The 20,191-nt window shown below is 56.3% G+C and overlaps 2 protein-coding genes across 4 annotated transcripts; both read right to left on the bottom strand.

Annotated features, from left to right (window-relative positions):
- Positions 1-1,326: 1,326 nt before the first annotated feature.
- On the bottom strand, positions 1,327-8,727 carry LOC102446664 (uncharacterized). Its single transcript, XM_014569878.3, has 3 exons — positions 5,809-8,727; positions 3,463-3,566; positions 1,327-3,089 (listed from the first exon to the last, which is right to left on the bottom strand). Exons 2-3 carry the CDS (start codon positions 3,500-3,502, stop codon positions 2,155-2,157), a joined length of 975 nt encoding a protein of 324 aa, XP_014425364.2. The 5' UTR covers positions 3,503-3,566; positions 5,809-8,727; the 3' UTR covers positions 1,327-2,154.
- A 136-nt stretch (positions 8,728-8,863) lies between these two features.
- Positions 8,864-19,175, bottom strand: LOC102447312 (ficolin-2-like). 3 transcript variants are annotated; one of them, XM_075905175.1, is made up of 8 exons: positions 18,640-19,174; positions 17,772-17,885; positions 17,122-17,166; positions 15,972-16,007; positions 14,551-14,678; positions 13,368-13,497; positions 11,088-11,222; positions 8,864-10,422 (listed from the first exon to the last, which is right to left on the bottom strand). In XM_075905175.1, exons 1-8 carry the CDS (start codon positions 18,752-18,754, stop codon positions 10,175-10,177), a joined length of 951 nt encoding a protein of 316 aa, XP_075761290.1. In that variant the 5' UTR covers positions 18,755-19,174; the 3' UTR covers positions 8,864-10,174. The 3 variants fall into 3 exon arrangements, with proteins under 3 accessions (XP_075761290.1, XP_075761291.1, XP_075761294.1); XM_075905176.1 differs by lacking the exon at positions 17,122-17,166 and having other exon boundaries at positions 18,640-19,168; XM_075905179.1 differs by lacking the exons at positions 17,122-17,166; positions 17,772-17,885 and having other exon boundaries at positions 18,640-19,175.
- Between the last annotated feature and the right edge of the window lie 1,016 nt (positions 19,176-20,191).

Raw genomic sequence — 20,191 nt, 5'->3', positions numbered from 1 at the left:
CGAGACACGCTTTGCCTGCGGCTGGACCCCGGGATGAGACACGCTTTGCCTGCGGCTGGGACCCCGGGACGAGACACGCTTTGCCTGCGGCTGGGACCCCGGGATGAGACACGCTTTGCCTGCGGCTGGGACCCCGGGAGGAGACACGCTTTGCCTGCGGCTGGGACCCCGGGTCGAGACACGCTTTGCCTGCGGCTGGACCCCGGGTCGAGACACGCTTTGCCTGCGGCTGGGTCCCAGTGCAGAATGGGGATGGGAGTTCTGCATTCTCTGGACATCGTCAGCATGCAGGCTGTGCATGAGAACCAGCTGGAGAAGGACAGATGCTACCCAGGCAGGCTGCTGGCGCCTCCATATTGTGGAGGCTGTGGGTAATGACCTAAGGAGCACGGCCCGGGTTTAAAAGCTGTGCAGATGCCTAGGGATGTAGGTGGGCACCTCGCGGGATTCTTATAGACCCTATGAAGTTGGGCACCTGTGACCGTGCAGGAGTTTTAAAAGCACCCACGTCCTGCGTCAGGCACCTAAATACCTTTACCTGTCTGGCCTAGAGGTGTGTGTAAAGATGTGGCCATTTAGTATCTGTAGCTCCAGCCACGCACAGGCTTGCTTGCTAGGGGCATTGTCCAGACACAGCCCAAAAGGGCAGCCTGGGTCCTACAGTCAACAGCCTGGAAAGCTTGTTCCCCCTTTGTCGTGAGTCTTTTCACCCCCGATCTCTCCCCTGGCTTCTCTTACCGCCTTGTCATTGGTTCCAGGCAGGGTCAGTGTGGAGCCTCGCTCGGCCCTGGAACAGGCCCAGGAACCCCTGGCTACTCCTTTGGCAGAACACAGGGCAGCCAGCCTGCTGTTTCCTTCAGCAAGCGAAGGGAAGGCCTGGCCTTCCACAGCTGCACCGTGCTGTGGGCTGGTTCAGCTCCTCTTGAGCAGAGGGGCACAGTGCACAGATGTCCCTCTTCCGTGGGTGGGGCTGTTTGAAGTCTGTTTTAGGAGCAGCATTTATAAAGCCGGGCTCTGAACCACCCATCCACTCACTCCCGCTTTGCCGCATCACCACTGCTGTTCGGTACAGTCGGTTTATGTTGCATTTTCGATGGGCAAACATATTATTGTCAGAAATCAGAGCAACTGCTGGGACATGAGACCAGCTGGAGAACACACATTCTGTACGAGCACAAGAGAAACTCACAGCCGCTAGGGGCTCCGGCACGGCCATGCTTCTCAGGCATAGTACCTAGAGCATGCAGCCACACTGAAATCAATGGGACTATGTATGTTAGTAAGCAGCCTGCAGGGAATTAACTGTGTGCAGCAGTGACCCCAAGAGAGAGAGGAGAGTTTTTATTTAATTTGGCCGTGTTGACATCACTATACAGCCAAACTCTGGTTGAAGACGCTGCTAGGAATATGTCATCTGATTCAAAATCTTACAGCAAAATCTCTGGATTCTGCAGAGCTCTGGTGCAGCAGAGTAGGAATTTGGTGGCAGGTTCATTTAAATTAAGACTTTAAAAAAATAATTTTGGCATGAAAATGAACATCAGTAGCAGTAGCTGCCCTGTTGTTTGTTTTGACTCTGTTTGGCAAAACCAGTTTGTTGTTTTGCAACCAACTCTGCTGTTTACACCAGCTATTTAAATGACCCAGGTGCACAGGCATGTCACCTCTGATGTGCTTACTTGTCCCAAGAAAGACCTCCTTTTAACACTCATTCCTTAATTGGTGGGCATCTCCAAACGCCCTCCTTTCGCCATCTCGTTCCCTGCCCCAGGCCCAGACACACGCGGATTCCCCAGGCAACCCAAACAAAAGCAAACGTTTGCTACTTATAGAAAAGAGAAAGCGAGCGCGAGCATGTGAACTCACGGAGACTCAAACAGGCCCAGAGTTACTAGGGACCCTGCTCTGTTCCGCTTCTCTCATCCAACTCTAGCTACTCGCAACTCTGACACCCACCCCTGCCTCCTTTCACTTGGCACCCAAAAGATCCCTTCCCATGCCTGAGCCTCACCCTGCCCCATCCCAAGAACAGCACACAAGTGGGGAAGAACTCCACGTGCCCAAGAGGGAGGATCTGGCTTCTGCGCCATACTGCGTCTTGGATGGGATGTAGCCGATAGCTCTTGGCCCATGGTTTTCCCATTTGCGGGGCACCTAGCCTGTGTGGATCCTCTGGTGTGTAATAAGGTTTGAGCTCCGACTGAAGCTCCGCCCACAGTGGGCACAGGTGTAGGGCCTCTCGCCCGCGTGGGTCCGCTGATGCTGGAGGAGATTGGACCGTACGCCGAAGCTCCGCCCACACTGGGCGCACTCATGCTGCCGCTCCCCCGTGTGGATCTTCTGGTGCTCACTCAGCTCTGAGCCACGGCCGAAGCTTTTCCCACACTGGGTGCACTGGCAGGGCGCGCCCGCCTCGTGGAGCCTCTGGTGCCGGATGAGGGCAGAGCTCATGGAGAAGCTCCGCCCACACTGGGCGCACTGGTAGGGCCGCTCGCCCGTGTGGATGGTCCAGTGCTGCACCAGGTGGGAGCTCAGGCTGAAACTCTTGCCGCAGGCGCAGTGGTAGGGCCGCTCCCCGGTGTGGGTCCGCTGGTGCTGTGCCAGGTGGGAACTCACGCTGAAGCTCCGCCCACATGCGGCACAGGAGTACGGCCGCTCCCCCGTGTGGATCCGCTGGTGCCGGGCCAGGTGGGAGCTCACCCGGAAGCTCTTCCCGCACTGGGCGCAGTCGTAGGGCCGCTCCCCCGAGTGGATCCGCTGGTGCCGCAGGAAGGTGGAGCTCTGGGCGAAGCGTTTCCCGCACTCAGGGCAGGCGTAGGGCCGCTCCCCTGTGTGGGTTCTCTGGTGGATCGTCAGAGACGAGCTCTTGCTGAAGCTCTTCCCGCAGTCCCAGCATGTGTTTGGTCTCTCCTGGCGGGCAAGGCCATCGCCCACCGGAGCAGATTTACCCTGGCTCCGCGCCAGCGGGTTCCTCTGCCGAGTCTCGGGGCTCTGGGGCCCAGGGGGCAAAGTCACAGGAGGCTCTGCCACCTCAGCGGCTTCCTGCAGGGGCTTCTGCTCCTGGGGTTCTCTCGGCATCCCCTCGCCGGCTGGAACGAGAAAGGAGTGCCACCATGAGTGCTCCCTGCGCTGGGAGCCGCAGAGCGGGAAGGGCGGCGGGGCCCGTCAGGCACGTTGAAAGTCACCAGAACCGAACGGCCAGGGGATGGGGACTCGCGCTGCCTGCACGCACCACCTGAGCCAGAGGTGGGGGGCGGGCGAGGGGAAGGACCCTGTTCCACACGGTTTGCACGGACGGGGGCCCTGAATGGCGAGTGCACTAGGACACGAGCTCTGCTGGTTACTGTAGTGAAGGAAGCCCGGGCTCAGAATGGGGAGGTCTTGCCTCCGCTCTGCTGGAATTCCATCCACAGCTCTTCTCCGATCGCTGAGGTTTGGGATCAGTGCAAGCTTATTCCTCACCTGCATGTGCGCCGTTCACGAGCTTCTCATGGCCTTGCATCGCCGGCACCCACGGCTCCTCCCCTAGCGGCCTGGGACCGCTGCAGGTTTCGGAAGGGGCAGTCCTGCTCAGGGGAAAGGAAGTGGGTGAGATCAAGGTTTGTCACGTCTTTGCAGGGCATTTGTTACAAAAATGGCGCATGGTTTTTAACGGATCCCTTCCGACAGCGGGGAGATCTCGGCTCGACAGGAGGGAAGATGCTCTTGGAGGAGTGGAAATGTGGATGGGCCCCAACCTATGGTGGGCAGGCAATGACTGACATGGGCTAGTGCAGCTCATTGCATGGACAGTGCAGAGGGGACGTTGGGACGTCTCAGCCTGCCTGACCCTTGGGGGCTGAGTTAGCGAAGAAGGAAGAGAAACTAAGCTGGCTGAAGGAAGTGTCTGCCCCATAAACACACTGTGCCGGGGATGAAATGGGTCAGATGCAGCTTGGCTCTCTGGAAGCTGACGAGCAACGTTCCCTCTAATCTTTTCCATCGGTGCAGAATAAATTTTTAGGTGCACTGGGGAATGTGCGGATGTGCACCACCAGCAGAGCCAAAACACCTAGAAGTGGGCGCTCTGCTAATCAGCTGGGTGGCATCTGAACCTCTCCTAAGCAGCTGCACAAGCACCCACTCCTGGCAAGCTGCTCTGACCCTGCACAGGGGGCGGGGGGGGGCTCTCTGTCAGTGCAGGGGGAGTGCCCAGGCATGGGCAGAGCAAGTCCCAGGGCGTCAACAACCTCACGGGTCTCTGGGCAAAGTCTGTGGGGGGAGGGTCAGGAGTTTGGGAGAAAGGGGCGGGGCCAGGGACAACCAGCCCTCAGAGCGGCCTGGCGGAGATTTAAAGGGCCAGGGGCTCCGAGTGCTGCAGTAGCAGAGCCGGGAGCCCTAGGCCCTTTTGAATTGCTGGGCTCTGGGGCAACTGCCCCCTTTGCCCTCCCGTCGGCAGGCCCAGCAAGCCCCCACCCTTGTGCGGTGATGGGAGGAGCCATTCCCAGGGGGGCGTCAGGCCGCATTCGTCTGTGCGTGTCACTGCCCGGTCTCTGCCCTGCCCCGCTGTGGAGGGGAGACCTCAAGGGAGGGGGCTGGAGAGCGAGCCTGCCCAGCACTCCCCCGGCAGAGGCAGCTGCTGTCCCATGGGCCTGGGCTTGGCACTTGCTGCTTGCAGATGGAGCAGCCAGCCGCAGTGTCACATGGTCCGCATGCAGGTGGGGCCTCCCTGCTCCCTGGCCCTGCCAAGCCGGGTCTCTCAGAGCTGCTGGAGGGTACTGGGGTGCTGGTGTGATGCTCAGATTTGGGTAGGCCGGGCGCTATGGGGAGCGCCACAGACTGTACCAGGGCAGAGCTGAGAGCCAGCCATGTGCAAGGTGCAGCCCCTTTCGGGAGAGGCTGCTGGAGCGCGTCAGGGCGTGGGGTGGCTGAGGATTCACACGCAGCCCCTCGAAGGTCTCCGGAGACGCTGGAGCTGGGCTGGAAGGAATGGCTTGGGGCTGGAAGGTCCTGAGAGCATCCATGTTATTTCAGAGCTGGCCGCACCCCTGGGAAGTGGCGAATCACAGGGGGCCCCTGAGGCCCCTGGCTGCAGGGCTGTGCAGTGAGGTGGTCTGGGACCATCGCTTCTGCTGGCAGGTGCCTTGTGCTGCCTGATAGGAGATGCCCCCCGACAGATCCCTTGGGCAGAAATCCACTAGGAAGCCTGTTGCTTGCTCCTCTGCCCATCTGCAGAGACCGTGGAGAGGCCCAGTGTGGCCAGGCCCCGATGACTGCGGAGAAACACGCCCAAGCTCCGCGGACGGGAAGGGGAAGCTAACGAGGTGACTGCAGAACAGGGCCATCGAGTCAGAGCAAAGGGGCTGCTGGCCAGGCGTCCCTCCCCAACCGCGGCCAAGGCAGGTCAACCAGGGGGATTCCTGCAGCCACTGGGCAGGTTTCATACATAGTGATTCTGGGGCCACAAGGCCAGAGAGAGAACGGAGCCGCCCAGGGCAGCATCGGCCCTCGAGGGCAGGAAGGGAACTGGCTTTGGCCCCCCATCTCCATTTGAAAGGGAAGCAAACTGGCCCAAGGAGGATGCAGTTGCTAGACCTGGGAGCTCAGAGTTTAGCTCGGCCCTTTTTCCCCCCCTGCCCCTTTCTGCCTCTGCTCTCCCAGTCCCCCCCGCCCCCCACCAGCTGTCCCCTCTCCAGTGGAAACACTGCCCGGGCTAGGGGAGTGGGAGCCCTTGTGGTCTGCCTGCTGGACTCTGGGGCTCAGGCGCAGGAACGGGGCCGGGGGCAAGGAGAAGGCTCTTGCAGGTCCTTCCCTGCCTTCCTCAGTCACCTGGAGTCCCTGGCGCGGAAGTGTCCGTAGCATCGGTGAGTTTCCCTGAGAGGAGCTGGAGCCGGAGGCAGGCCCACCTGGGCCCCTTACATCCTGCTGGGGCCCCTGGAGAGGGGAGACCTGCAGCTCCTTGCTCGGCCCCTGCAGAGGGGAGCTGGGAAGGAATCTCCTGGCCCAGGAAGCTCATCCCTGAAATCCCGAGGATGGGCCGTGCAGCTGCAGAAAGAGAAGCAGCCTCCTGGCTTTTCCCAGCAGCCATCACCCTCTAGTGGCAGCAGCCAGGGGAATACCTGGGAGCTTGCGGGACCCTTCCACTGCCCAGTTCGCAGGGGCCACGGTCCCTGTTTCTTGGCAGGGGAGGCAAGATCCAGAGGCCAGAGAAGAAAGCACAAACCAGGAGCCAAGGGGAGTAGGGTCAGTACAAAGAGTCTGAGTCTGTTCAAAAGCATCTGGCAGGAAGGGGGCCACACTTCTGACCTTTGCCCTGCCCGTCTCTGCCCCTACCCTTGGGACCCGGGCCTGCCCCTTCCTCGGAGCCCGGCCCCCACTCACTCCATCCACTCAGGCTGGGCGTCCGACAGACTAACAGGCCTATGACCCTCAGTCCATGCCAGGACTAGGAATAAAGGCAGAGGAAGGGATGAGCAGGGATGTACGTCCAAAGCCTGGAATACAATAGACTGGGGGGAAGAGCCTCTTCCAAAGGCGCAGGCTGGAAAGTGGGAAATACTTCACCCAAGTAGGGAATGTTCTCCTCAAAGGGCACAGCTGTTATCGCGTTTGCACAACTGGCTTCCTGTTTTCCCTACTCCGCCGCCTGAGAACATGTAGCCAGAAATCTTCAGAGCCCCCAGGTTCCTCTGAAAAAGCACGCCACAGGGTCCTGGCATCACCCCGGCAACCCCTCAGATGCCTATTGTTCTCCGCCACGATAAGGGAACGGATGCGGACGGCATTTCCGAGAGGGGCAGTGTGCGGATTGTGACCTTGCACTGCCACCGGGATGTTTTGTAGCATTTCCTGCTTTTATCTTATTTCCAGGGTCCTGGCGAGGCTCCCTCTGGGCTGGATACTCGTGTTAAACGGAGTCCCCTGTCAGGAGCCCTTGGCATCTGCATTCCCGGATCCGTCCTGGCTTCTGGACGGATGTTTGTGTGTGAAACTGGAGTGGCTGGAACCTGGTCTCCTGAGAGACTCGCCCTGCCCTGGACCCAGTGCCACAGCAGAGTTCAGTCCCCTTCCCAGGGGAGGCTACCGGGCTGTCCCTCAGCTACAGGCTTCATCCCGTCTTAGATTGGTCACGTTCTCAGGCATGCTCTTTCCTCCTCCTCCTCGGAGGGGAGTGGGCTGAGGACTGGAGTGGGTGGAGTTTATTTCAATTATCCTCATCTTGAATCCTAGAACTGGAAGGGCCCTCAAGAGGTTGTAAAGTCCAGTCCTTATGGCAGGACTGAGCACTGTCTAGACCATCCCTGACAGGTGTCTGTCTAACCTGCTCTTCAATATCTCCAGGGATGGAGATTCCACAACCCCCCTAGGCAATTGATTCCAGTGTTGACAGGTAGCAAGTTTTTCCTAATGTCCAACCTACACCTCCCTAGCTGCAGTTTAAGCCCATTGCTTCTTGTCCTGTTCTCAGAGGCTAAGGAGAACAATTTTTCTCTCTTCTCTTTGTAACATCCTTTTAGGTACGTGAAAACTGCTCTCGCATCCCCTCTCAGTCTTCTCTTTTCCGAACTAAACAAACCCAGTTCTTTCAGTCATCCCTCCTAGGTCATCCTAGACCTCCCCGACTAAAAGACCGTACTTTATAAAGAAAATCAGACACTGCTGTAGGGTACCATTGTGCGAGGCCGTGTACATCATACCCACCAATCACACAGTCACGGCCCTTCATGCTTATAACTGAAATAGAGAAGAAAAACTTTAATAGCCTCATTACTGCTATTTTTAGCAGTTGGGGACAGGCTCCAGCAGCGGAGAAGCATCTGGCTCTGGCAACGCCCGCACCCCAGCCAGAACCTTTCACTGTGATATGTTGCTTTGCTCTGCCGGGAGTCCGGGACACGTGCGGTGGCAGCTGCCATTCCCGGGAGCCTGTGCCTTGCATTGCCCAGCAAGTGCAGGCAGAGCCCACGCCACTTACACCCACGTCTCCCAGGGATACAACACGCCGACGCGATGGTCTCTCTATTGACAGTAGTGCCAAGGGTGGTCAGTGCAGAACGCCAGCTGCTTTCACTCCCTTCTGTCCTGTGGCTATTTGCTTCTTGCATCTCGGACAAGGGACTAACAGGCAGATAAAGGCTCCGAAATGACTCTTGAATGCCCCCAGGCTTGTGGGCCTGAGACACTAACGCCAACAGGGAGCAGGCTCGGCAGAAAATCTGCCCAGGTTTGTCAGGAGTGGATCAGGACCAGGAAGCATCAACCATGTTTTTAAAGCAGGGGAAATAATGGGCAGCCCGGAGCCGTTGCTGTGCCCAGCCTACACCCAGCAAGCGCGAATGCAGGCGGCAGGGTCTGCAGGGACGGCAGCGGCATGGAGGGTGGACAACATTGAAGCTGCCTGGGGCTGCTCCCTCGTGACTCAGGGTGGATTGGTTATTTCCAAGGGTGCTGGGCTTTGTTGCTCAGGGGACAGGAAGTTTCACTGTAACTGCCCATCACACGGCGAGTGGTCCTGTGGCACCTTAGAGACTAACAAAGATCAATCTAGTATCATGAGCTTTCATGGGCACCGCCCACTTCCTCAGCTGATGAGCTGCAGAGGAGCAACAGAAACCCAGCGGCTACGTCTAGACTGGCAGGATTTTCCGGAAATGCTTTTAACGGAAAAGTTTTCCGTTAAAAGCATTTTCGGAAAAGAGTGTTTAGATTGGCACGGACGCTTTTCCGCAAAAGCACTTTTTGCGGAAAAGTGTCCATGGCCAATCTAGACGCGCTTTTGTGCAAAAAAGCCCCAATCGCCATTTTCGCGATCGGGGCTTTTTTGTGCAAAACAAATCTGAGCTGTCTACACTGGCCCTTTTGCGCAAAAGTTTTGCACAAAAGGGACTTTTGCCCGAACGGGAGCAGCATAGTATTTCCGCAAGAAGCACTGATTTCTTACAGTAGGATGTCGGTGCTTTTGCGGAAATTCAAGCGGCCTGTGTAGACAGCAAGTTTTTCCGGAAAAGTGGCTGATTTTCCGGAAAAACTGGCCAGTCTAGACACAGCCAGTGTGTTATAACTGGAGATGAGTCAACAGTGTGCCCTTGTAGCCAAGAAGGCTAATGGCATATTAGGGCGCATTAAGAGGAGCATTGCCAGCAGATCCAGAGATGTCATTATTCCCCTTTATTCGGCTCTGGTGAGGCCACATCTGGAGTATTGTGTCCAGTTCTGGGCCCCCCACTACAAAAAGGATGTGGACGCATTGGAGAGGGTCCAGCGGAGGGCAACCAAAATGATTAGGGGGCTGGAGCATATGACTTATGAGGAGAGTCTGAGGGATTTGGGTCTGTTTAGTCTGCAGAAGCAAAGAGTGAGAGGGTATTTGAGAGCAGCCTTCAACTTCCTGAAGGGAGGTTCCAAAGAGGATGGAGAGAGGCTGTTCTCAGTAATGACAGATGCAGAACAAGGAGCAATGGGCTCAAGTTGTGGTGGGAGAGGTCCAGGTTGGATATTAGGAAAAACTATTTCACTAGGAGGGTAGCAAAGCACTTGAATGGGTTCCCTAGGGAAGTAGTGGAGTCTCCATCCCTAGAGGTGTTTAAGTCTTGGCTTGACAAAGCCCTGGCCGGGTTGATTCAGTTGGGATTGGTCCTGCCTAGAGCAGGGGGCTGGACTTGATGACCTTCTGAGGTCTCTTCCAGCTCTATGGTTCTATGATTCTATGATAACAGAAAAAGAAGGGGGGACGGTACCTGTCAAATGTAGGGCTAGTGCTATTGAGGCTGGCTGAGTGGGCTGGAAGTGGCCTGTGTTAACGGCAGGGCAGGCTGGCTTTATAATGCGACATCCAGTTCATGTCTTGGTACAAGCCCAGGGTAATGGTGTCACATTTGCAGATGAATGTCAGTTCCCCACTCTCTGTACCTGGCTGGTGAAAGCCTTGGTAGAAGAATAGCTGCTTTGAGATCCAGGGCTGAGTGCCCAGGCAGAACCTGTGAGTGGAGGTCTGCCAATGTTTTAGGGTCACAGAAGAGTGGGCGGAAGGAGGAGCAGGGCGGGGGTGACCTTACCAAAGAAAATGAACACAGGGACTGGCTGCGGGTCTGGGCCCTACCGCCACCATCCCCACAGAGCAGATGGGAAAGAGCCCTTAGATGCAGCATGGAAAGTAGCAGGATCCGAGGACGCCGAGCCCGGCTTTCCTGCTGGGCTACACGGGCCGGAACTTCATCTCCGAGAGCCGGTAGGAATACTTGTAGCCTTTGCCGGTTTTCCAGTTCACACCATCCGCACTGGTCTTGTGGGCGCCCAGCCAGTACTTCCCGTTCAGGTTGGAGAAATGACAATTGCTGTACCACCAGGCTCCCTTGCAGCTCACGGCGCAGTTACCGGAGCTGCGATCGTTGTCCTGGTCTCTGGTTGTAAACGGCATGTTGTTGTGGTAGCTAAAGGAATCTCCTGCAGCAAAACAAGGTCGCTTGTCTAGTCCAAGTGGCCAGTTCCCTCCCTCTCCCACGCCACTGGGCTCCAGGAGTCCCTCGCAGGAGTGCCGGGTGGCTGCAGTTTGCCTGTCTGCCTTTGGGAAGGGGGATAGACCCTGAGCGCACCATGCGGGGCATGTGCGTCCCTCTCAGTACTGGGGGCTGTGCTTGGAAATCCAAGAGCCCAGAAGATTAACTCTGGATCTCCCAATGAGGAAGATCAGTCCCGCGATTACATCCGCAGGAGCCCTGCTCTTCTTGGGACCGTGCTGCTGACGAGTCAAACCTACGTGTGTCCCTTTGTTACCCCAGGAGGGAGGTTTGGCCCCCCACTACGGGCTGCGTCTTGTACACGGGTTTGCGATGCTGCTGCTGCTCTCTCCACACTTGGAGCTAACCCTTGAACTGCCGAGACCTCTCTTCTACTCACTCCCGCCCACCCGCCCGGGGCCGTGTCGCATGCAGATGGTACCCGCTGCTCTGCGGAGGACCGAGGTTCCAGACGTGATGACCTGACCGGAAGCTGTAACCGTCTCACAAGTTTAAGCACCTCGACTGCGGGTGGCAGGGATTGCACTGGCCTGTTGGGCTCGCCTGGTTTCTCCTCCGTGCTAGAGGGCCCAGACGCTGTCCAGCACCTACCTGCCTGGCCTCCGGCAAAGCCTCCAAGCTGGAGTGTGTATTTCTCTGTCTCCCCTGCAATCCTGAATGACTGGTACTTGGCAAACACGTGGTTGTTTTCAGAGTCCCAGAGGTCGATGCGCAGTTCGTTGTTCCCTGTAAGGAAACGTCTGGCTGCAGCACACATGGGGGTCTTTGGTGCGGGCTCTCCGAGAGCTGAGCCAGGGCAGGCAGCTTCCCAGGCAGGTGCCTGTTACAAGTGCTCCCACCCGCCAGTGGCCACGGCCCCCCACAAAACACTGTTTCTTATGAAGCAGCGAGCAGCTTTATCCCCCTCTTCCCCCTCGAGCTGAGGGAGACTCTAGACTAAGTCCTGGGCTGGCTCCAAGATGGCGCACAGGATCACTATCGCTCGGCTGCTGCCATCCGTGCACATGGCTCTGCACAGCACGGGCCCTGATGGATGGGCCTGCCCCAACTGGCTTGCAGCATCGAGGCAAGATCGTGGCTGTCTCCTGTGCAGACCCCCAGTGGGGACAGACAAAGGCCTGTCACAAGCACTGTCCCCTGTGACAGACCCAGACCAGCAGGCTGCTGCACTCTAAGGGCACGTCTACACTAGCCCCCTAGATCGATCTAGGGAGGCTAAGGAGGACAACTGGAATTGCAAATCGAGCCCGGGATTTAAATATCCCACGCTTGATTTTCATGTTCCCAGCCGGTCGCCATTTTAGAAATTGACTAGCCCGAAGTAACTGCCCACGTCTACACGCGGCAGTGAAACAGGATTCCGGAATAAAGCCCTAACTCGAATTAGCTGGTATTCCTCGTGGAAGGAGGTTTACCACCTAATTCGATTTCGGGGCTTTATTCCAGAATCCCGTTTCACTGCTGCGTGTAGACGTGGGCAGTTACTTCGGGTTAGTCAATTTCTAAAATGGCGACCGGCCGGGAACATGCAAATCAAGCATGGGATATTTAAATCCTGGGCTCGATTTTCAATTCCGGTCGCCCTCATTAGCCTCCCTAGATCGATCTAGGAGACTTGTGTAGACGCTCCCTAATGGAGGGCAGGCATGCAGGGCGCTGCACAGAGAGCTTTCTGTTCCCTGAATAAAGTCCCAGAGCCTGCTGCCAGGACACGAAGGCAGGCAGACACCTGGGGCTGGTTAAGCACTTGCCGGGAGGGGCCGGCTAAACACACACCTGCAGCCAACAGAAGCCTGTGGGGCTGCTTTAAAAGGTTCCCCCGGGTACGGAGGGGAGGACAGAGTGACGGAGCGGAAGGAGGAAGTGCTGCACAGAAGAGCTGGGCACTGACTAGCAGGTACCAGAGGAGAGGCCCTGGGAGGGATCGTTTAGGGAAGTGGATAAAGCTGCCAGGCTGGAAGTGAAAACAGCTCTGTGTGTTGCTGCTGCCTTAGGGTCCCTGGGCTGGAGCCCGGAGTGGTGCGAGGGCCTGGTTCCCCCTAAGCCTCCCCTGCCAGTGCAGACTTCCCCAAGAGGGGAGACCAAGACTAGAGGAGTTTTCACCCTGAAACCATGAACTAGCCTGCGAGGAGTATGGCTCGGTGAGCTGTGGTCCCCACCTCTAGCAAGGGGAGAGGCTGTGTGGAGGACCACAGCGCGCCTCTGAGGCTAACATGATCCGCCAGTAGCGCGAGACCCACGGGGTACGGCTGGAGCTTTGCCGCACCCTGTCCTCTGTGCCTTCGGGAAGGCAGGTTGTTCCCCAGGGGACAGGGAAAGGCGCCAGGCCACTGCCCAGCCTAGCCAGCTGTCTGAGCAAGCTGCTGCCGCCAGCCTGTGGCAACACTTGTGCTCCATCCCGCTCCCAAGTCATTGCGTGATTTACCCACCGCTGCCTGGCCCAATTCATCCCTCTGCCAATGCAGAGCCCGGCACAGAGAGAGGAGCTGGAGGGCGCTCCCCTCCCCAGCCCTGGAAAGGCCAGGGGGCAATTCAGCCTCCACCTCTGGTCAGGGATGCCCCAAAGATGGCCCAGCCTGTAGTTAGTGTCTCAAGACTGGACTCTGCAGCAGGATTATCCAGGATGCAAGACCATGGGCCACCCGCCTTCCCATTCCTGCAACAGGCTCCACCCACGTCTGGCCTGTTCCAATCTTCCCCATGCACTAGGGGCCAAGAGCTGGCTGTCTGCCAGGCCTGAAGGCTTTCCCCATTGAGTGTCTTCTCCCAGGGGGCTGTAGGGCTGTTCTGCAGTCTCCTTGCCAGGGCTAGGGTTAGTCCCTCCCAGTCTGCATGGAGAGCACCAGAAAGAAGAAGTCACAATTTAGTTACCGAGCGACGTCAGCAGGTGGATGTTGTCGTTCCCCAGCCAGAATTCTGTCAGCTGGTTCCCAAACCCTCTTTTGTACGAGTTCCAGGAACGGAAAAAGTCCACGGAGCCGTCCGCCCGTCTCTGGAACACCTGCAGGGGAACGGGCAGGGCTCAGCACCGTGGTTTGGACCCGGACCGGGAATAAGAACGTTCCCCGCTGTTCAGCGCCATTTGTGTCTCATTCCCCTGGCTGAGGTCCGCACGGGGAGTGTTAGCGTAACCCAGGACTGTCTGCTCCCGAACCCAGCGCTGGAAGCTGCTGGAATTGGACTGTCCGCCTGGAGGCAGAGCTCTGAGAGGAGGGAATGTCACGGATTTGGAACTGACGTCTGACCTAAAGTAGCACCGAAGGCAGCTCGAAGGGGAAAGTCTCTGCTAACTTGGAATGTGAGTGGAAGGTGGGCGGGGGGGACCCCTTGGCTTAGCAGAACGTTGAGGTTTTCTCAAACTACAGATGCAATAGAGCTGTCAAACAAAAACACAACTTTCAGAAAGGTGGAACTGCCCCGTTAGCCCTGCACCAGTTCTCCGCTCCCCATCGAGCCCAGTCGGGAAGGACGAGAGGCTGTGGCGTGGATGATACTTGTGATAAGGTTTGAAAACATCTCACCCCGTTACATCCACTATTGTGCCGTTTGGACAGAAGAGTCAGGCTCCCTGTCCTACCCTGGGAGCGAAGCGAAGAAGGTGCTTTCACAGACGGTGACTCCTTCCCTGCTACGCACACTCGGCCTGCGGCTCCGTGACATGCAGGCTGGTCTCCGCTCTAGCTGCAATGGAACGTGTCTGCCCAGATCCACCCCGGTGCTAACTTCCACCGAGCTGAGAATTTGGGCCATTGGCTTTACATTGAGAGAGTTTTAATCAGAAGAGGAGTTGGGTAAACTCAGGAGAGATTTAGTTTAGACTCTGGTCCTAATGTGAACCGTTTTAATTCATTGTGGCCTATGCACAGTGAGCTGTAGATATTTAAAACTAATTAGATAAATAATCCTACTATGGCATATTAATTGGCTGGCATACGGTATTTTAATTGTATCAAACCTACCAGATAAGGGCCCCAATCCCAACATACAGCAGGAGCGGCAGCCTGGCTGCAGTAAGGTGCTTGGACGTGTTGTTTTACTCATGAGTTGTACTTACAATCCACCCTCCGCCGTCTGTGTCCATGTCACACAGCACGGCCATGGCATGACAGTCGCGGGGGTAAATGGTGTACCAGCCAGTCAGGGTGTGCCCCTTGCTCAACAGCTCCTGGCAGTTCTTTGCTCCTGGGAAGGACAAGGGTGGAGAGTTGGGGGTGTGAATGCATGAAGGTGTTAAGAGGAGAGGAGGAGCTGGATCAGCCGTGCGCTCATTAGAAAACGACTGGAACAGCATTAAGGCCCGGCGAAGTGAGGCTGTGCTGTCGGAACAGGAAATGAGCCAACAGGCGAAGAATGGGCAACCACCTTTTTTGCACAGTATATTATCCAGCTCCGCCTCTCCTGAGGATAAAAGGAAACACAATGAAAAGGACTGGACACAACCCAACCGCCTACCTAGCAGCGGTGCAGTGTTACCCAAGGGTGTCGTGCCGGCCGGCCGGCGTTCTAGTCTGAGCCTCGGGTTCGGCTGCGTGGAATGAAGTCGGGTTTCCATGTGGCCGTGGTGCTTCTGGAGGTCCATGTTGTAGCTGAGCCTAACATGGTGGATCTGGGACACGGGTGCGTGAAACACCCCCCGCTCGGACTCCTCCAACCCTGGGTTCTGCGGGGAGCAGCAGTGGCACCCCCAGGATTCCTGCCCCCGGTGGAAGAGGGGAATGGACCAAGGCGCTTTTACTCCCCTGGCTCACTGGAGAATGGAGCTGAGCCAGCACCAGGACCAGAGGAAGTAAAGGGGTGGCACAATCTTATGTCCTGCCTGGAGCTCCCCTTCCTGCTGCTCTTTCAAGGGTTAATCTGGGCAGCTCAACCCTCCGCTCAAGGAGGGAAGCAAAGGCGCCTGGTAGCCCAAAAAGATTCACTCTGCATCTTTCTTCTGCTCTGTAAACACGGCTTTTAAGCCTGGCTATTTGGGCTCAGGGTCCCAATTGCAGCTCTGCCTAGAGGAGATGAGTTGCGGCACAGAGCTCTTCTGTTCTCTGGCGAGGGTTAGGGGCCCCGGATTAACCTGTCTGTGCCTGCGGGAGTGCCCCAGGTGGGGGATCCAGGGCTGGGGCAGAGGAGGGCATCAGGATAGGGGAGCAAACTTTCTCTCCACTGTGTGCTCGCGCTAGCTGTCCCATAGCCTCTGTGCTGCATGGGAGGGGGGGCTTAGCCCTGATGGGGTTGCAACATCCTTGCACCCCTATTGTGCTGGATACCCTGTATAGCTCAGGCTTTAGATACTGTGCATGGAACAAATAAAACCCACAAGCAGTTACTGTAGACAGGGCTCCCTCTGGACAGCCACAGGTGGGTAACCTCTTAGCAGAGCGAATCGGGTACAAAGAGCACATCCTGTCTCCACGTTACTCTAGGGCTTTAAAAATGGACCTTAAATCGTTCTCTAGGCGTGCGGGAGAGGGTCGCGGTTCTTACCTATAGCGCCCGTAGTGCCAGGGACTCCGCTTTCTCCTACAGAAAGAAAACAACCTGACGTCCTTGTTTGATGCATGCGTGTCACTTTGCTCGTTGCCCCTCCACACCCCTGGGGGGAAGTGACCCCAGCGCAGAGCACGTTTCCTAAAAAGGCTGGAACCGCCAATAACGTGCTCAGCAGAGGTCAGTTCACCCCTCTGGGCACAGTTTAAACCTGGGGTGGAGAACCCAAGACCCAGTGGCCAGATGTGGTTCCTGGGTGGCCTGGATCCAGCCCCCAAACTTTGGCTTCCCCCAGCATTGGGGACCCCACGCTGACACTCCAGGCCCTCCCCCCTGTTGCCTCCCCACAGCCCTTGGCCCCTGATTTTTCTGTGGGTCAGTAGCCCCCTGACCCAAAAAGGTTCCCCGCCCCTGGTTTAAGCCCACCAAATAAAGCGAACCCAGGGTGTAAATGGTGTATAGACGTCACTGTCTGTCTGCACAGGAGAATTTCACCTGGAGAGAACGATCCAACTCCCAGTAAAGTCTATTGTACGACTCCAGTTTGTCAGTAGCAGTGACTGGGGTCTAAATCAGTCTGCTACCCCAGTATGACGTGTGTACGAACACAGGCAGCGCCACGGTGGACCAGCTTAGTAGTCCCTGTAGGCAGTGGTATGTTTTGCCTTCTGAGGACGTCTCCTCCTAATCTCCAAGCATTACAGAACAGTTTAAACCCCGGAGCAGGGGCTATCTACCGTCCCAAACCCTGTTGTTAAAAACAGGGACTGTTATGACTGAATATTCTTTTCTGAACTGTTCTTGTTGGAACAAGAATGACTTGAGGTCTGGAAATTATCTAGATGAGCAAGAGATTTTTGGATCTACTACTGGCAGCTCTTGAATCTTGAAAGGAAAATGGGATCCATCCCTTGCAAGCCACAGGGAGGCAGACCACTTGAGATGAGGGAGAAAAGATGGAGGGTAGAGCATTGGAACAGCTTACTAAGGACGGGGGCGTTCTCCATCACTTGAAGATGGAAGATCTGTTCCCGCCCTGTGTTCGGGCAGGAGATCGGATGGTCCTGTCTGGCTTTAAACAGTATCAGCCTGTAAAACCTCCTTTCTGTTTCAATCCCCAGCAGTTCTCTGCTCTTTAGTGCTTTACCTTTTGCTCCTGCTGGTCCTGCCTTCCCTTGTGCCCCCCTTTCTCCTGCACACAGAGAACACGGACGTTTTATGAGCAGAAGGAAAGATGGCTTCAGACACACAGCATGCACCAGACTGCCCAGCTGGTCCTGTCCAGTCATCTGTCTCCAAACGGCCCCTCCAGCTAGTCCCGGTATCTAAACTCCTCCTTTTATTTTGCTTTGACCTGACTCTGCTTCCAAGCAGAATTGTTCACAAGCAAGGGCTCGGGTAGGCCTGCGGGACTGGACCCTACGTGTCTCACTCAGCATCAGTTTATCTGATGTTTGTAATTGGCTGTTACGCTCTGGGTGGTTTGGCTCGGGTTCCTCAACTGTTTCCATGCCAGGTGACCAAGTCACTCCCCCCGTCTGGGCTGTCTTTCCATTTAGCAGTGCGGGAGGGGTAGGGGGTTGTAACCCCCGGTTCAGAGCCCCCTCCGGTGTTCTGATGGTCTGTCACTGCCAGGCGGCTGCGAACCGGAGAGTGACTTGCAGTCTCTACAGAGGACGTGGGGACTGGGTGCCCAACTCCTAGGACTTGTGAAGTGTCGAACTGGGCACACAGTTGTCAGGAGGAGTCTGTAAGGGGGCAGCCTGTACTAGGTCCCATGCAGGGCCAGAGATGTACCTTTCATTCCCACATCTCCAGGTTCGCCTTTGGGGCCAGGTGGTCCGGCACTTCCTGGGCAGCCTTGGAGAATGGTGAGTTTATCAGAACCACTGAGTCCAACTAGTTTCACCTCTGGGGAAAGAAATGAAACCCGTTTGCAAGGACCGCGGGGTCTGAAATATTCTGCAAATTCCAACCAGAGACCACAGGGCTTCATGGATCTTTCTCCCTGTCTAAAAGCAGCTGGCTTTTCAAAACGTGATACTGGAGAAATGGCTTTATACCACCTGTAGAACTAACCTTACAGATGTCAAGGGGCTGATAGGTCGCTAGGTGGGCAAAATTCATAAAAAGTTCATGCCCTTTTTCACCCTTTCATTTTCTGTCATTTCACAGCCCCCAGCTTCCATCCCCAGCTGATGTGTTTTACGTCCTGGCTCCTTGTCCCTTACAAACACTCAAAGCTAATTTTCAGATTTTTGATACAAAACCATTTTCCCTCAGCAATTAGCCCGTTTTGTAGAGTCTGACAGACCAGCTGACTAAGGAGTCACACCTCTGGCATATGTTCGACAGGATAAAACTGTTTGAAAATGCAGCATTAAAAAGAAAATCGAAAGACTCATCTTACCAGTGACCACGTTGGCACAACGGGTTTTCTTACACCTCTGCCAGCTAGAAATTCACAAATTACAAGAGGTTCCAAAAGGGCCAGTAGCCAGGCTACAAAGTGCATCTTCGAGAGCTACAGTTTCCTCGATGAGAGGTTCTTTCTGACCAAATAAAGTGCTATTCACTGCAGCTCTGATGAACTCGTCCTGCGTCTCTAAGAGGAGTGGAAAGGTGTGTGCTGTTTTGAAGGGTGGCAGGTTAGTCTCTCACTCACCTGGGCAGGTGTTCTGATCCTCAGAGAGTGCTGCCGCTAGCCAGAGGAAAGGGATAAGGACTTGGTGTCCAGCTCTCCCCATGGCTGGTGCTGGTCCCGGCAACAGCAGCCCCATTTGTCTTCACCTTGCTTTTGTCTCTGGCAGTTGAGTGCTCCTGTGAACCTCAGCTTTATAGAGCCGAGGAGACTGTCTATTCCCGCTCACCCCTAGTGAGCTCTGCCCATGGACTGTGCTGTGGAAAAATCAAACAGATGCGACGTCTCAGGAGAGCTGCTCAGATGCACATTCAACATCAATCTTCTTACGTAGCCTGGCTGGGTTTCCTATGCAGCGCATTCCAGGGAGGCTAACTTTAGCCCAGTCTTTCCCAAAGCAGTTCATCTTCCATCAGGACTGGGGAGATGGGTCTCCGCTTGTGGGACAGGGTCTGGACAAGAGCCACCAGGGCCCGTCTCTTGCAGTTCACATTGGCTGTGCCTTCTACGGGTGCGGGGAGAGAAAAAGGGCTGCAGGGCTCCTGCCGAACTGAATGTGGCTGTAGCAGGGCCCCTCGCCTGCGTTTAGCCTCGACATGGTTGCTGTTCTGCAGAGCAAAGCGACGTCTCATGCTCCGCTCAGTGGCTTTGTTCTTTTTGGCAGGGATGCAATCACTTCTGACTGCCGCAGCCACTCCACGCCAACATTTCAGGGAACACAGAACCCTGTTGATTTTCAGTGGGAAATGGGAAAAGGAGAAAATCGGGGGCCCAGAGAGTCCCTGGCGTCTGGTTAGCAGATGTTCCAGCCTCACCCACCCCTGAAAATGTCTACAGATGGAAAAACCTGTTGCTGGCAGCGATTTGCACCATGTCCTAAGAGTACCCCCATCTGCGCTCTGCCAAATCGTTGGCACCCTGAACGACTCTCAGCCTAGGCCGAAGGCACAGACATAAGGCTGGTGGGAGAGGGAAGGGGGGACGGATGAGGAGGGTGAATGAGGTGTGCATTGAGCCCCGGCTGGGCGGGGGGGGGGACATGGCTATGGGGAAATGGGAGGCACCTGGAACCACTGTGAGGGACAGATGGGGCAGGGGAAAGGGTGACATGAGGACCCAAATTCCTTGCACAGACCAGCTCTCTAACAATGGGAGGGGACGATGGTCTGAGTGTGGGGGGGGCACAGAGCCTCTGGCCTGGGGAGGGCAGGGTTGCAGTGAGTCCTGGGTGGCAGGGAGCGGGGGAGGAAGGCTGCAGGGCAGAGGCGTAGCGAGGGGTCGGGGGGCAGTTGTCCTCAGGTGCCATGCTAAGGGGGTGCCCGACTGGGGTGGGAGCAGAGCGCACAGCCCCCCACGTCACGGAGAACCTGGGGTAATGTAATCCCGTGTGGAACTGCTCCCTGTAGGATTGTGCTGCTTCTGGTAGCAGTTTCCTATAGAAGCATTTCCTTACGATCCTACAAATAAGAAAATGCTTCTGGTAGCACGTTCCTATGAGGTAGCCGCTTTCTACGTTACCTGGCGCTGTCGGCCACGTGCTCCCTGTGCAATCAAGCCCCCGAGACAGGGCCAGGCA

This window comes from Pelodiscus sinensis, chromosome 22, assembly GCF_049634645.1.
Source record: "Pelodiscus sinensis isolate JC-2024 chromosome 22, ASM4963464v1, whole genome shotgun sequence".
Lineage (NCBI taxonomy): Eukaryota > Metazoa > Chordata > Testudines > Trionychidae > Pelodiscus > Pelodiscus sinensis.
Note: the sequence above shows the minus strand (reverse complement) of the source record. Positions and strands in the feature narration are given on the sequence as shown.

Excerpts from the sequence above, each read along its gene's own strand:
- LOC102446664 (XM_014569878.3), bottom strand. The coding sequence starts at position 3,502 with ATGCAAGGCCATGAGAAGCTCGTGAACGGCGCACATGCAG. Across the intron at positions 3,090-3,462 it reads CGTGAACGGCGCACATGCAG|CCGGCGAGGGGATGCCGAGA; the intron begins GTGAGGAATAAG and ends TTCTCGTTCCAG.
- LOC102447312 (XM_075905175.1), bottom strand. The coding sequence starts at position 18,754 with ATGGGGCTGCTGTTGCCGGGACCAGCACCAGCCATGGGGAGAGCTGGA. Across the intron at positions 13,498-14,550 it reads CAGACGGCGGAGGGTGGATT|GTGTTCCAGAGACGGGCGGA; the intron begins GTAAGTACAACT and ends GTTCCCCTGCAG. Across the intron at positions 11,223-13,367 it reads CCACCTGCTGACGTCGCTCG|GGAACAACGAACTGCGCATC; the intron begins GTAACTAAATTG and ends GTTTCCTTACAG.